This window comes from Orbicella faveolata, unplaced genomic scaffold, assembly GCF_042242905.1.
Source record: "Orbicella faveolata isolate gen_17 unplaced genomic scaffold, um_ofav_v1 contig_24, whole genome shotgun sequence".
NCBI lineage: Eukaryota > Metazoa > Cnidaria > Anthozoa > Scleractinia > Merulinidae > Orbicella > Orbicella faveolata.
This window is the reverse complement of record NW_028301552.1, coordinates 22,516,822-22,532,500: the sequence shown is the minus strand read 5'-3', so window position 1 is coordinate 22,532,500 and position 15,679 is coordinate 22,516,822. Positions and strand designations below refer to the sequence as shown.

At 37.7% G+C, this 15,679-nt stretch overlaps 2 protein-coding genes across 3 annotated transcripts in view; one reads left to right on the top strand and one right to left on the bottom strand.

Annotated features, from left to right (window-relative positions):
• The window catches only part of LOC110057195 (N-terminal kinase-like protein), an 18,794-nt gene extending 12,078 nt beyond the window's left edge, over positions 1 to 6,716 (bottom strand). For both annotated transcript variants that reach the window (XM_089292617.1, XM_089292618.1), the window contains exons 1-6: positions 6,467 to 6,716; positions 6,326 to 6,385; positions 4,220 to 4,300; positions 3,189 to 3,305; positions 2,190 to 2,425; positions 706 to 952 (exon numbers count right to left, since the gene is read on the bottom strand). In XM_089292617.1, the coding sequence (XP_089148743.1) occupies positions 706 to 952; positions 2,190 to 2,425; positions 3,189 to 3,305; positions 4,220 to 4,300; positions 6,326 to 6,385; positions 6,467 to 6,598 (873 nt within the window). In that variant the 5' untranslated portion in view covers positions 6,599 to 6,716. The remainder of the gene's footprint in view (positions 1 to 705; positions 953 to 2,189; positions 2,426 to 3,188; positions 3,306 to 4,219; positions 4,301 to 6,325; positions 6,386 to 6,466) is intronic.
• A 24-nt stretch (positions 6,717 to 6,740) lies between these two features.
• LOC110057202 (CCR4-NOT transcription complex subunit 9-like) lies at positions 6,741 to 14,088 on the top strand. Its single transcript, XM_020763785.2, has 10 exons — positions 6,741 to 6,878; positions 7,489 to 7,619; positions 9,370 to 9,422; positions 10,089 to 10,156; positions 10,317 to 10,404; positions 11,074 to 11,180; positions 11,263 to 11,358; positions 11,723 to 11,821; positions 12,017 to 12,108; positions 12,800 to 14,088. The coding sequence occupies exons 1-10, from the start codon at positions 6,855 to 6,857 to the stop codon at positions 12,963 to 12,965; spliced, it is 924 nt and encodes a 307-aa protein (XP_020619444.1). The 5' UTR covers positions 6,741 to 6,854; the 3' UTR covers positions 12,966 to 14,088.
• Positions 14,089 to 15,679: the final 1,591 nt, after the last annotated feature.

Genomic DNA, 15,679 nt, shown 5'->3' with positions numbered 1-15,679 from the left:
TGCTATCTCTTTGATGTTTTTCTATTTTAGTAAACTATTATTTTCAGGTTTCCTTCCACTTAAAGGAGATTTTGTACACGGCCAAAAAAAAAAAGAGACAAAACACTGTGACTGAGCTCCTTTAAAGTTTGTTAGAGATTAGTGAGAGTTTCAAGACAAAAAAATGCAAAACATTATTAATAAGAAGAGCAGTGGCAAACTAAGTTTAAACCTATCCAATAGACTGTTAACGTCAGTACTGATTGATAGACAACATTTCACTATTAATTCCCTATGCATATGCTGCACAAAAAATTCAACCTTCCAGTGGGTGCAATTTTAATTCACTTTTACCATGTAGGTGGAGGATTTCAGACATTTTGAAAAGTTTACAAGCAGTACATTTGACCCAAGCTGAGTGAAGTCTGATCAGTGCAAAGGTCTACACCCTTATAGACCAATGAAATGATGTCTTAAAATAATTATTTACACCTCAAGTGGAAGAATGATTAACATTTTAAAGCAGAAGTAAATGACATGACCTGAAATGGAACAATGAACTTAGTCTAGTAGTCACAAGTAACTGACATGATGATCAGAGGAAGCACTGGTTTCCTTACTCAAGCGAGTAATTCAATCGACTCGCATAACTACATATATGGTACATGCAATGCTCAAAAGGTATGTGACTGCAGCATTCTTTCAGCATAAACACAACAAACAAACCTGTAACTCTTGCAGGAATAAGTTTGCATCGACAAAGCTATTTTTGAGGTAATGCCCATGTGCTCGACATTCCTGTAGAAATTTTGCAGGGTTTGGTCTGCTCTTAGGGTTGGCACCCACAAGCTGTACATAATCTGGCACAAGACTCTTTGGAATCTTGCCAACAGACTTCAGGGAACCTGTTCTGGACAAAGAGCCATTGAAGACTTCCCATATTAAACATCCAAGACCCCACATATCTGCTGACCTGCAAGGTGTCAATTTTGGATTAGAAAAACAGTGAATCGATAGCCAAGGAATCTTGTACAAGTTCATAAATGGAATATTTATCAAATGTTACAACACAGTACATTAAATTTAATTTTTAGGAGGTACATGTATCAAGACCTGACAGTACACTGATCTCTGGATTAGATGGTGTCAGATCTGGCTTGAATCTGTGGGCGCTTTCCATTATGCCAAAGATTCTGGAAATTTCGGTAGGAAATCAAACAGAGAGGTCCTTTTCAGTTCTTTCTGACTGGAATATTCAGGATCACCTCTGAAAGTTGTCCACTTATTTTGGTTGGAATATTCTGACCAAAATTTACTGTTCCATTTTTGACAAACCATTTCATTGCCCTACTTCTCTTCACTTACGTCTAGGGAATCTGGAAGAGGAATAAAAAATGGTAAGAACCATTCCTCTTGGTTGGCCTGGTTTGATCAGAAAATCAGAAAATGTGGTTCCATTTCCCACTGGTCTCTGACTGGTCACTCTGACATAATGGAAAGCACCCTGTGTGTTGTGTTCTTATGCAGGAGCCTTTTCTTAGACAGTGCCATGAGTATAAATACAGGTAAGTATCAACAAAATTGCTAGATGAGCATTACAGCAAAAATGCTGTTGCAAGTGGGCTATTGCACCATTATTGTCACTGCAAAGGAGCAGCAACACTTCTACAAAGTTCAGAGACTGGAGAATAGCCAAGCATTAGTCGAGCAAGGCAGAGCTCCACACTCTGCAGGCTTGAAAACAAACTTTACATGTATGTTCACCCTCTAAAGCTAAATAAATATCATGTTTTGACTAGGACAATGTTCTACAGTAACTGTACTTAGAATAAAGAGGTGGTGGTGGTGGTCATGTTGGAAGAGAAGGAGGATGAGGATGAGGAGGAACAGAAGGAGGAGGAGATGGACAAGGAAGAGGAGATGGGAATGAAAGGAGGAGGTGGGGAAAACAAGGATAAGGAAGAAGTGGAAGGGAAAGAGGGCAAGAAACAAGAGGAGGATGTGGATGTGAATCACGAGGAGGAAGGAAAGGTGAATAAGGAAGGGGTGGTGTGAATGAAGAAGAGAGGAGAGAGGAGAAGGGGGGGGGTAGGTGACTACATGTAGATGGAGGAGGAGGAGGAGGAGGAGGAGTTACAGAATGGTAAATCAACTGAAAGCACAGCTTACAGTACTGAATGTTTCATAAAATAATAATTGCGAGGGCTAACCATTTTTCAATCTTTTTGTTGCCTTTACTAAATTTTCTTCCCTCAGGAGGTTCATAGACTTGTAGCACTGGTAGACGAGGTAGATCAGGTTCTTCAGTGTTAGGAGGTGGATCAACAGGCTTCAGGTATTCTACTCCACCAAGCTTCCACTCCCCTGCAACATCCACAAATACTGATGCCATGCACACATTACCATGAATTAAACTGCAGTCATTTGTGAGGAAGCTGAGGCCAGCCTAAAATTCAGAAAAAGTGAAATCTACACTGTACCATCACAATTATGGACAAAAAGTTTTTAATGATCTCCAAAATTGAGCTTGAAAACATATACAGTTAATAAATGTACTGCACTGCTCTTCTTTGAGGAGACAACATTATCAATGGGCAGTAAGCATGTGATGTGCAGTTCAGACAAAAAGTCATAAAACTATAGTTATAAATTAAAGTCATACTTTTTGGTCACTTATACAGGGTTCAACTTTCAGGCAAAAACCTTGGGGTCAGCTAGCCCCTAAGTTTTCAGATTTAGTCACCAGCAAAAGTATTTCAGTGAAAAGCATGAAAAGTTAGTTGCCAGTGACAAAAATTTGGTCCCATTAGCGACACCAGCGGTCACAAAGTCGAGCTCTGTTACAGATATTCTGCAAGATTTGTGTCCTCTTGCAGAAAATTAAGATAACAAGTAATAAGTTAATTCAGAATTTGTTTCCTACTTCCAGCAAAATTCTCCCAAGGTTAAGAGAAGAAAGATGTAAATGATCCAGATGTAAATGTTACGTATAAGAAAAAAATTAATGGACAGGTTTAGTTTAACCACCAGCATGAACGTAGCATTTATTTTGCTCTTACTATCATTAAATGATATTTTGTTTTGTCGAAGCAAAAGAAATATACACACAAAAAGCATGGGGATTGTCAAAGGAAGGTCAAAACTAAAACCACACATTGTTGAGTGGAAATATTAATGGTATAAGCATACACAAAGTTAAGCACACATACTGTTATTTGATGTAATCCCCAAGAGATGGCCAGGTCAGACTTAGAGTTGTCATCATCATTAAGTTGCACTTCTAATGGCCGCACAGGTTCTGTAACCAGGTAAATAACTGTTTCGGACTGAAAAAAAGAAAGAAAAAGAAAAGTTATCCCTAGTCCAGTAATATCTAACAAATCCTATAGTAAACATTTTGTTTCTGTGTTTCAATCCAGTTTTAGTATAAACCTACTAGTGTTCTACCATGAATGCTATTCGCTGATTGCCTATGCCACTCACTGTCTATTCTGTTGTCAGGATAGTGAGTTGTGTTGCAGTGCACGCTTATTGACCAACTGGTGGCCGCTTCTTCTGTGAAGAGGATTTAGATAAAGTTTGGAAAGACTGGTAGATTTATACTAAAACAATTAGATTATTCGCTCTTGATTTCTATGCGTGATAGCAGACTCGGGCTGTGCCCGAGTCAGCTACCACAAGATAGAAATCTGGAGCTCATAATCTAATTGTTCAATCGATTAAAATAAGGGGAAGTTCAAGGAAATGAGGAATGTTGCAAAATTGGGAACACAAGCCATAGGTGAGTGTTTTAATTTGCAGCATTTATGAGTTCTCCAAAACTACATGTATCACAGGATTGTTTATAACTTGATAGAAACCTGGTGAAAATGTACATATTATGCAAGTTAATTGGAATTTCCAGTCCTTAGTCAGGGTGGGAGAGTTGAAACCAAAAGAAATCCAAACCCTGTGGACTGTGATAGAAATATCTTAGATAATGTCTACACAAACACAATATTATGAGCCACTGTATCATTAACTTCACCAGCAATTTTTACTTAAGAGATTTGTAGGAGAAACCAAGAATAAGTCTTAACTTTTCAAATGTCAGTTATAATTGTTTCTACACATTAAGGGTTAGAAAATAAAACACCTTCATGTAGCAATAGAATTTTAACTAAGTTTGTCTGTAAATGTAGTTATAACAGGGAGACATTTAAGACAGTGCCATCAGTGGTAACATTTCCTTAATCCTCACCTCAAGTGCATCAATGTATCTTACGATATTAGGATGGCGAAGAGTTTTCAGTCTTCTGAGTGCTAACTTAGCAGTTTGAACCTTTGAAAAAAAAAAAAAAAACCTATTGTTGAGCAAATTCAAAACCAAATCATGGACTTCTTGTCCCCCCCATCACCTTTCAAGATGGTGAAGGCAACCTTTGAGAGGTAAATACTCAGTAACAATCACGAGGTAACTGTGGAGTAATAATTGATTGTTACCAGTCTTCCACAAAAAAATCTTTATTGCAAAACTGTTGTTAAATACAACAAAACAAAAATTTATAATTAATAAATCATATCCTACCACCCACTCCTTTCAATTCATATGTGTCAAAAGAAACCGATGTTAGTGATGGTTGCAGGCTGGGACACATACAGTTGTATGTGTTACAAACAGATCTTAATCAAAAGCCCCTGAGATGATTGCCCTGTCAATTTTATGATACCCCTAAAAAGCAAATTTTAATTATTTGGTCTGAATTGGTCTGTAATATTATATACACTACACTGTATAGATCAATTTTTTTCACCTTGTAAGAAACTTTGGTCAGTATAGACTAATAAACCACATAATCATTTATTTGAAGCAGCCAAACATGCGAGATTATACTGTTAGTAGTAACACTTGCATGTAATTTACAATCATTATTATTTATACCCTAAAAAGATGAAATCGTATTGATAAAGGATGCTGTTTGGAGAATGTTGGACAAATGCTTGATTCAAGTCAAACTTTCATTCATCCATTTTCACAGGACTTGAAAAAAGTGTCTCCAGTTGTCCTGGGTAAGTAGATTCTTCTTCTGATAAGATTAAGCCTGCACGTGAGCCAAGGGGGCCCATTAGGCCGGAGCTTATCCTGCTTTCTGTTGCATGAAGCGACTAAAAGTATTCCCCCTCCTAGATGGGATGCTAGTCCATTGCAGGACTACCCCCAGCATTAAAGGGGCTCAGTCACTGTTTGTGCATATTGAAAAGTTGAGCCTCAATTTTTCAAATTCGTCGTTTGTAATCTGTGTCAATCTTCTCCATCCTTAGCCATCCTTGTTCCTTTATGGTTTATCATTATGTCTTTGGTGTTTTTCTATCTTATTAAACTGTTATTTTCAGGTTTCCTACCATTTAAAGGTAATTTTGTATGTGGCCAAAATAACTCAAAATACCGTGACTGAGCTCCTTTAAGTTCACCAATACTCATTTACACACCTGGGTGGAGAGAGGCACAGGGCCACTAACGTTTCATTCCCACTAACCTGATGGTCAAGGGATTAGGCCAGCCGTCTGCCCACGAAATCATTAAAAGAGAAAACTAGACTTGCCCAGGGCAAGTACATTGTAAAATTTGATAGCTACAGTACTTGTCCCAATGCCAAGCTGGAATTCAAGGTTTTTTTTGAGCCTATGTTTCAATAATTATCTAAAAAATCATGCAAGCAGTCCAATATGTTATAACATGTTACACAATCTGAACAGAAACCCCTGGGACATGAAATACATGTAGTGTCTGTTTAGGCAAAGTGCCAGCTTATGACAATTGAGAGGTTAAAAGTATGATGCTAGTATAAGGGGTGCCCCAGGGTGGATCAAGGATTTTTTCAAGTTGAACTGTACGTCCATTTGCACTAGTGGCAACAATTCCCAATACATTATTGTTAGTTCAAAATGAGCTTTAAAAAATTCTCCACACATTCAATTCTTCCTCTACTCATCTGACATCTGAGACCTTAAGAGCTGCTTCCTAATGATGTCAGTAGCTCTACAAAGATCTGTACAGTGTCTCTAAATGGTTATGATTTTTATGTATAAGTAATGACCAATCAAAAACATTGCACCCATGTTTAATAGAGCTGCATCATAAGTATAATGGTATTTCTCCAGGCAAATGTAAGATGTCTCTAAAGCTGGGGAAAAATTGAATGCACTAAGAAATACATCAGGTTACACTGGGAAAGAAAAATTATAAGGTACCCTTTTATATTTATGGGTCCGTCCCGCCAAAGGAACTGACTAAATATTAATTAAGCTTACATGTAACTTATTATGTTAATTTTAATCGGTTTTAATGTAATTCATAGACAAGTACCTTATCTTCAGAAGATGACTTGACATCGTGAACAAACACTGACACAGTTTCTCCAGTGCCCTTAAAAAAAGGTAATACTGCTTATTATTTGTGAATTTCAAGGCATATTAAATCAGTAAGATATTCGAAAAACTAACTTACTTTCTTTTTGCCCTCATGTAATGTCCAAACAGACTTGTCTTCAAGTTTCCCTACTTTATCCCCGATTTCATATGGAAAATTCTGGGCAGCACCAGTTCCAATCTTCCCTATAAAGCTCCATAACCCCTGCATTTTATACAAGGAAAATCAGAGAACTGAAGATCAGAAAAAGAAAAAATTTCACCCCATATTATTCTGTGACATCAATCGTGTCCTTGTCTTCGTGGCTAACTAGTACCCAGTACTCCGACCGGAAGTTCACCGCTGACCAAAAACAACCAAGGGCTCAGAGATTGTCGTGGGCCGCCATGTTTGCCTTTTTGTGAGCGTTTTGGGAAAGAAGGTGTGTTTAGAAAACGGACACAGAACTGAATACGAGCGAAGAAATATGATGCATCAGCTTGGACAACAGGCTAGTATGCATTTTAACTGCCTTAAATTTAAGTTCTTGGCTATAGATTTGGTTAGGTACACGTAGTGGTTGCGAACTCAAGTTTAAGAAGTTCGACAGCCGTGTTTTTGTTGGCTCTGACAAAGCTTTCTAAGGTTTAATCCACAAGTTGATCGTGTGATTTCTTCTGCCTTCTCTAGCTGTTTGAGTTTTATTTTTAGCCTGCATTAGTTTTCAGCAAGATTGTGAAGGTTAAAGAATAAGTGGTTTCTTTTCTGTTGAACATTATTTTTATTGTGTCAACCTGCAGGCTATTACAAGTTAAAATTTGAGAAAATTAACATTACATAAGCTAGGCTAGTGAAAATGACTGTTGGGCTAGTAGTAGAGTGTGTACTCTAGATACAACTTGCCTCAGGAGCAAGCTGCAGGAGAACTGATGTTCTATGTCTGCACACCCTGGTAAATACATGTACGTGTAGTGTCTTGTGTGTTAATGTTTTGTATCAAGTAATCAGAGAACTATTAACTGTAGGATCTCTGTTGAAATACATTGTAAGTTGTACTCCACTCTTCCCCTTTTTTTTACTTTTACAGTGTTTTAAACATTGTTTTATTTTTACATTTGCAGAGAGGGTTTCCTCCTCATACTCACCCTACCCAGTCATCAAACCTGTCTGAAATGGAACGAGAGAAAATATACACTTGGGTGCTTGAGTTATCAAGTCCTGATACAAGAGAACATGCTCTATTAGAACTGAGGTAAATAATGTGCAGCATAATAAGATAACAGGCCTATATGTTCATGTGTATCTCTCACAAAGTCTGCTAGTGAACCAAAAGTCATTAGTCTAAAGGGTACAGGTAGTCTTTGCTTACATGTATGTAAAGCATTCCTCTATCTCATCATGAGAATGAATTTATTGAAAGTCAATTTTACATGCAGTTAAATGTGATCTGACTTAGTTAATGGCTAATAAAAGGTGGTGTGTGGGAGGTAGTCAGTGCTTCCTGGATGTTAGCACAAGTAGAAAGCTCCCAATTGTAGTAGTGTGTTTGAGCATGGTTTGAGTTGCAAAGTCTGGAAAGATTTGATAATTTGATTAGTGACTGTTTCATTTTGTAACATCAGAAAATGTAACATGAATTTTTTGTAATATTATGGTACAATGTAATGATCTTGTTTGTTTTGATGTGTGGGTGAAATTTGTTTTGGTGAATATTGTAACTGTCCCTCTTCTATTTCTAATTACAGTATGATTAATGAATAAGAGAGAGGAAACTACAATATAGAAACTAAACTGGCATAAGACAGTCATGTTTTTGTTGTTTTTCTCTAAATTTTATACTAAAGATACATTCACACCACAAACATGTTAATCATACTGTGAACAATCATGCTTTGAGGTTACAAATTTCTTAATCATAAAGTAAAAACAAAGAATGTGCCTAGCAAAGATCATTAATCTTTTGTATATGTAATCAGTGTTTCCGCCAGAGCGCGCCATTGTGGGAATCCCGCGTTACAATCAGAGATGGCCCCCAGAAAAACGAAAAAAAGGGCCAATTTGGCCCTTTCCTTTTACAAGACTGCAGGCTTAACACAGGCATAATATTTTAAAAGCCATCCAAGGGCTCGAAATTGTGCTTGTTACAGTCACCAACACAACAAGCATTTCATCCTTGGCAACCAAAAATTCTGGTTTAGTCGCCATAATACGGCATAATGGTGACTACATTTCTCTGTGTTGACAATCAATAACGGTTATTTTGTCACACATTATGTCCTTCTAGAAAATCATATTGAAAGATCTTTGCTTCTAAAACATTTAACATAAGAAAAGAAGTCAATCTGTCCTTTTGCTTTGCTGTATTGATTCTCTCTCATCGGAAAACTTCCAAATGGATGACCGTGTTTGAAATCGCCCTATGATGCATTGCAAGCCCTTGATCATTGACTAATTAATGTATGCCTAAGGATTGTTCTCTTGTAATGCACGGATCCTTCATAATAGTATCTGATTCAAAAAAAATCACTTATTAAATTTTATCATAGATCCTAATAAACTGCGTTATTTTCCTTGGTACCCTGGTGCATTTTTCCCTTCTGTAGCTTTCAATTTATTGGCCCCTTTCCTAAAAAATTGGCCCCTAAAAAAGATTTTCAGGGGTCACTTTGGCCCTCGAGTAAAATTTTCTGGCCGAAACACTGTGTAATACACTTTATCTACTCATTATGTCCAGGTGTATTAAAGTAGTGTTAGTCATGTGTAATGTTAACAGAGGTTATCAGAAGACTGGTACACTTACATTCACCTTTCCAGGCATGACATTTTGGCTAGTGTTTTTCATACATGTATGTAGATTTTGAATCGTCAATAAAATACAATACTTTCACAGTTTTAGAATGATGCATATTCTTTTGATACAAATGTTTGTCTTATTTGTCTTTTACTTCTTTTAAATGTGCAAATTACCATTTGAAATAGTTAGATGAATTTTTGTGTTTTAGCAAAAAAAGAGAAGTTGTTCCTGACCTGGCACCTATGCTGTGGCATTCATTTGGTAAGCTTAAAACAAATATTTATCCATTAACTTTTGGTAAAAATGTCCAACCCTCCATCTGATAGTTATTCTTAACTAGTGCACAGTGTTATGTATGTGCTGGAAATAACAGTCAGTGATTGGACATTGTCTGACCAAATGTGTGAAATTACTGACTAATATTTTAGAGGTTGCCTAATGGTAGGTGGCCATGGGTGGGGGCTTGTGGGTTGTAGGTTTGGTTGCGTGGTTCAGTGGGTTGTGGGTCATGGCTGCAAAATCCACTGATCCTCCCGCTTCACATAATAGTGGAAGTAAATGTCCTCCCAGACCATGATGCAATTGATTATACAATTTATTTAATAGAAACTTCCCATTTTACATTGACTATCCAACGATTAGTGATTTTAAGGGTTTTCTACTTAGTGGCATATCCCACACGATGAACTGCTTCTACAAGGCTATTTAGCAATCATGTGTATTACAGTTACTTCTAACTAATCATACTAAGGCATTCCCACTGTACTAATGGACCAATTTCACAATGCCATGGTTTTCCATTTTTTTTTATTCAAACAAAAAATTAGCCTAACCAATAATAAACTTAATATTTCCAGCACTGTACTGTAAGTTTTACATAATCAAACAAGTTTATTCTCATAATATTACATTGCTTTTTCTTTGCAGGAACCATTGCAGCATTGCTTCAAGAAATAGTTAATATTTATCCAGTCATAAACCCTCCTAACCTTACAGTAAGTCATTTACAATTATGATAGGAAAGCTTTGTTGCATACGTGTACATGTATAAGGAGACAAAACATTCCTTCATGAAAAATCCCTTTTTCTGTTTGTTTTTATTGTGGAAAATCTTCTTAGCATAAAAATTAATTTTAGTTCTTCTTTATTTTCCAGGCTCACCAGTCAAATCGTGTGTGTAATGCACTAGCTCTTCTGCAGTGTGTTGCTTCTCATCCTGAAACTAGATCAGCATTCCTTCAAGGTAATAGTTTATTTATATGACTTGTGATCTCTCTATCCAGGAAAAGGCCATGTTAGCTCTTCAGTGATCAATAGCACCATGTGAACTGAAACTAGTTAGAGTGTGAGAGAGAGTTTATCAGGGATGTAGCTCATAAACCATTAAACTGGCCCTTTTCTGCCCTTGGCACCACCAAAGTTACCCCAAATCATTGTTTTCAGGTCAAATTTCAGCTGGATCAGCTGGTGAAATTAGCTGACAAGAGTAATCACAATTTTGATGAGGGGGCACAGACACATTCATCAAATTGGCTCAGAATTCTTCTTCAGAGTGAGAGCTAAGGAAATGTAAAGAAAGATGGTCCAATATTAAAATAAACTTGTTATAAAATAATGTGTTCTGTTTTTCAACTTTGTACTTTGTAATCCATTAAGACTCCTTTGTATTACAGTCTTACCTGAACTTTTAGGGTCCCCAGTTCATTCTACCTGGAAATTGCTGCTGGCAACCAGAGGGGCTGCTGAATTGTATTTTTAGGTCCAATGTTCCTAATAAATTATACCACCCGAAGCATTTGATGTGATACATGTAGGCAGGAATGATTTGTTTTATAGCCTTGATAAATTATGAAGTTAATTTCTAGAAGCTGTTTTGATTGATCTAATTTGATGAATTGATCTTGATCTTTAGCACACATTCCTCTGTTTCTGTATCCATTCCTTCACACCACAAGTAAAACAAGACCATTTGAATACCTAAGATTAACAAGTCTGGGAGTTGTAGGAGCACTAGTCAAGGTACTGAACACGTATCAGTCAACATTATTCATTGTTTACTTCTCTTGAATAGCATACTGACAGATGTCTTGTTGCTTTACAGACTGATGAAGCAGAAGTTATAAATTTCCTTCTCACAACAGAGATTATTCCTTTATGCTTGAGGATCATGGAATCTGGCAGTGAACTCTCAAAAACTGTAAGTGATGTAAATTCTAAAGATTTAGTCTTACTGGCACATTGTAGCAGTTTCCAATTGGCACACATTGTTCACATTAATTTACAAGAATTAAATGACTTTCCCCTGAGCTTTAAAGTATTTGTAAATAGAGCTGAACCTCTCAGTAACGGCCACCTTTGAGACAGAGGAAAGCTGTTGTAGAGAGGAGACAATTATGGGCAATTGAGACAATTTATAGTGGCTGTTGCTGTTGTGGAGAGATATGAGTGAATGTATAGACTGTCCAGTGGGACCAAAAAAGTGGTCTGCCATTAAGGGGCTCGACTGCACATGTCTGCTGTTTTTGTAATTACTGGAGTTTTTCTGTGGTTTCTGGTTATAGGTAGCCACATTCATTTTGCAAAAAATACTTCTGGATGAGACAGGGCTATCGTACATCTGCCAAACATATGAGAGGTTTTCCCATGTGGCTATGATCCTGGTAAGCCAAACAGCAAGTCATTTTGTCACAGTTGTTGATTGTTGCATGTGGCATTGTTAGTTATGTGTCCTTTTATAAAGCAAATCATGGTCTAGACATTTTAGTTATTTTTTTATTTTTTTTTGCCTGGTAATAACATGTATTTATAGACTGAGGTATAGCATTAACTGATTGATTTTGTCATGTAAATTTTAGGGGAAAATGGTGTTAGCTTTAGCTAAGGACCAATCAGCAAGGCTGCTGAAACATGTTGTTAGATGTTACCTTCGCCTCTCAGACAATCCTAGGTATGTTTACACCTGAATCCTGTAGCATTATGCTAAGTTAGCATGGCAGGAAGTGAGAAACGATTGTATTTTGGTGCTTCATAAGACACTTGAGAATGACAACAACCATTGTTAACCAGGCAACGGAGTCGGAGAGATCTTATTTAATAGTCATACCAAGATTAAGAGAATTAAGATTAAAGAGAATAATACGATGCAGCTATATGGTTATAATCTTTCTTTCAAGGTTAGATATTCCAAATGTTGGATTAAATGACTTCAACATCTGGTAATTTAGTTTCTTGTCGGCAACATCTCTGCAACAAGGTTACATTAAACTAACAGGGCGAGTCAGTGTTGTCACTGATCTTGAATCTTGTGATCCCCCCGCCCTGGATGTGATGTTTGTCCATCATGGGTTACCCGTAATCATTATTTTAGACTACCCTAACAAATTCTAGCAATTCATTATTGTCCTAGGCAGAGAGAAGTACTGTAAGAGTTATATGCCTTTCCCAATATCACAACATACATTGTAATAAACCATGGCCAGAGCTCTGAGCCACCTTTACTAGTATAATTGTTCTTTTTAACATTTAACGTTGGTGTAGACCTATAAATTTATGGTACATCTATACAAAATTGAAGTATGCTTATTGGTCTATTTTACGTGTTGAGGTAGCCTCTTTTCCCTTCTGTTGTTTCTCGTTAGGGCTCGTGAAGCTCTCCGTCAATGCCTTCCTGACCAGCTTAAGGATGGCACATTTTCCAACTGTTTGAAGGATGATGCTTCCACCAAACGATGGCTCAGCCAGTTAATGAAAAATTTGCAAGATCCTTCCTTAGCGGACCCTAGAGGAATACCTCTACCGCCTTGAGCAATCATTACCGTCATAGCTGTATATAGAACGAACGTTTTCTTGGAAATTGAACTATTTCTTGTATTGTGTCATAGCGTTGAATTTGTTTTTTATGTCAATATAAGTAAAGTCTAGTTTGTACAGAAGTTATTTTGAATGATAAAAACCGCTTGTGTAAAAATAAAAGATGAAGAGTCAAGTGATGCATTGATGTGCCATCATGGTAAATTAGGGGAACCCAACGGATCGTCTCGGAAAATTTTCTGTTCGGAAGGCCTTTAGCCCTCTCTGATTTTTTTTGTGAACTGTCACCTCGAATTTTCGTGATATGAGCAATCTAATGCCTGTAGTTTTCGGATTGATAAAATGTCGTTTGGGTACAAGAAAAGGTCAGCTATGATTTTAGGAAAGGCAATAAGACCGTGACATAAGGTTTTCGGGAAATGGACAAAAAAAGCCCAAATAAATTCGAGAGCACTTAGGTTACCCCAGAATGACGGAGCGGATAAAATTTTATAGCGCGGCCTAAAATTAACCTACAGAGCTTTCAAAGCACTCCAGGTAGGCTAAGCAGTAGAGAGAGAATCGTTGGGTAGCTTTGGGTGCCCCTTGTAACAGCGTGCTTCCAATAAATGCGGAAGGAAACACCAGAGAAGGTCGAAAAGCCCGAGTTAGAATTCATGGAATATGAAGTACTGTGTTACCAAGATCTCTCGCGTTTTTAACTTTGGGCAGGAGCCATAATCGGAGACGGAGACCGTAAGTCTCGGGATTCGCGCGTACCTATGATATGGGACAATTTTTCTATTTTTAGAACAAATTGCGCCATCCTGACGTCATATATCCGCGCGGATTCATGCACATGTCAGGGGCTCTCGCGTGGATGTTGTCACGTTGCGTGATCAAATGGTGAGAGTTAGAGATTCTCTTGCGTATTTTTCACAGCGATGGCAAGGAATAAGGCAGGGAATATGAACCAGGACGCTTATATGTAGTTTAATGCTCTGAGCTAACGGAAAAGGTGGGTTTTTCAGGGTCGAAAACAAGACTTCAATCTCGCGCTGGGAATGAATAATAAGATCTGCTCACGCTAGTTGTAAGCTCACGCGTATGCTTAAGAATATAGCAAGAAAACTCTCTACTCTGGTATCGAGTTAATTTGTGAGTTTCTCAGACAATGTTTAATCATAACCAAAACCTGTTTTGATGGTTTCTTATTGTCTCTGCTTGTTTGGTGAGTTTGCAAAGGCTTTTGAAAGGAAAGTCTGACGCGTACAATTAGCTCATTTGCAGAGTGCAGCTCGTGCACTTTCAAGTCCGAGTCAGTGTTTTCAATTGTCAACAAATCTTGACAAAGACTTCTTTCGTTATCTTTTGTGTTGAGATGCTGCAACAAATTTCACGAATGCAAAAAAGGCTACTAATATCATGTGTGTTTCTTCAACATAAGCATAGTGAAGTTTTACACTGCGAAAATGAAAATAGACAAGGAGTTTTTTTAACTCGATCAACAAAATCGAAATCGTTATTCCAAGTTGATTAAAGAAAGCGTCATCGTAACTTTGCTGATTGTTTCTGCTTTATTCTCATATTTTGAGCTTAGCTTTTAATATGTTCTCAAACATTTATCAATCTTAAACATATTTAAAAACTATAGAGCTATTGTTTGAGTTCGATGTACGCTTTCACACGAAAGTGCGGCGGAAGTACAATTTGTCATGTTTACTGACTGTACAAAACACGCATCGGCGGGCGCTCTCATTCATCGACAACCGAGAATTTACTGGATTTTTACACGAATAAAACTGAGCAGTATGTAGGGACGTAAAGTTATTAAGCCTCGATGAAACATCAAGCGTTGCTTACAATTCAAGCGAAACTCAAACTAGCAATTATTTTGTTTTACTTTTCGGTCGCGATAGACTGACAAATTCCTCGCAAGCGTGTGGCAAGAGGAGCTATGAAACTATGAAGTCCTGAAGCTCTGCTATATCTAAATATATCCAGCTAGTTTTTTGCTTTGTAATGGAAAAGCTGTTAATCTTCAACATATGTGAAATTTAAAGTGGAGAAATGTACAGCTCATGTAAAAGAAGCATCAGTCGGTACACAACTTGGTCAGCGATATATATAAGCTTACAGCGGAACATACCTAAATTCGACACTGTCTTACTTCACTCAAACTGGAGCAGCTTACGACGAAAATACTTAAGCAAAACTCCAACAGACGTAAACGCGTTGAGTTGTGGGGCAAAAACATGAAACATTTCGGGAATTTCGGACGCCATTTCCCCCGCGCGACATCCGCAAAACTCCTCGCAGCATGCACGCGCGTGTGCCGCACGTGATGGCGCAATTTGCTCTAAAAATAGAATTATTGTCCCTTATTATATGGCTGGCTCCGTGAGCGGGCAAGATGAATCAAATCCGGCGCTGTGATTGGCTACCCGAGCGGGCAAAATGGAGCTATCTTGCCCGCTCGGGACTACCCGCCGTGTCCCGCAAGAAAAATTTCCGCGAAAGCCATATAATAAATCGTTTATTGACCAAGCTTATTCGGTCAAGATGGCTAGATATTGGCCTCGTTCTTTTTTTGCGAGTTTATGGACCTCGACTCCGTCTCGGTCCATAAACACGCAAAAAAAAGAACTTGGCCAATATTCAGCCATCTTGACCTCACACTTGGTCAATAACCCATACATATCATGGGGACAACCCCAATACTTGAAATG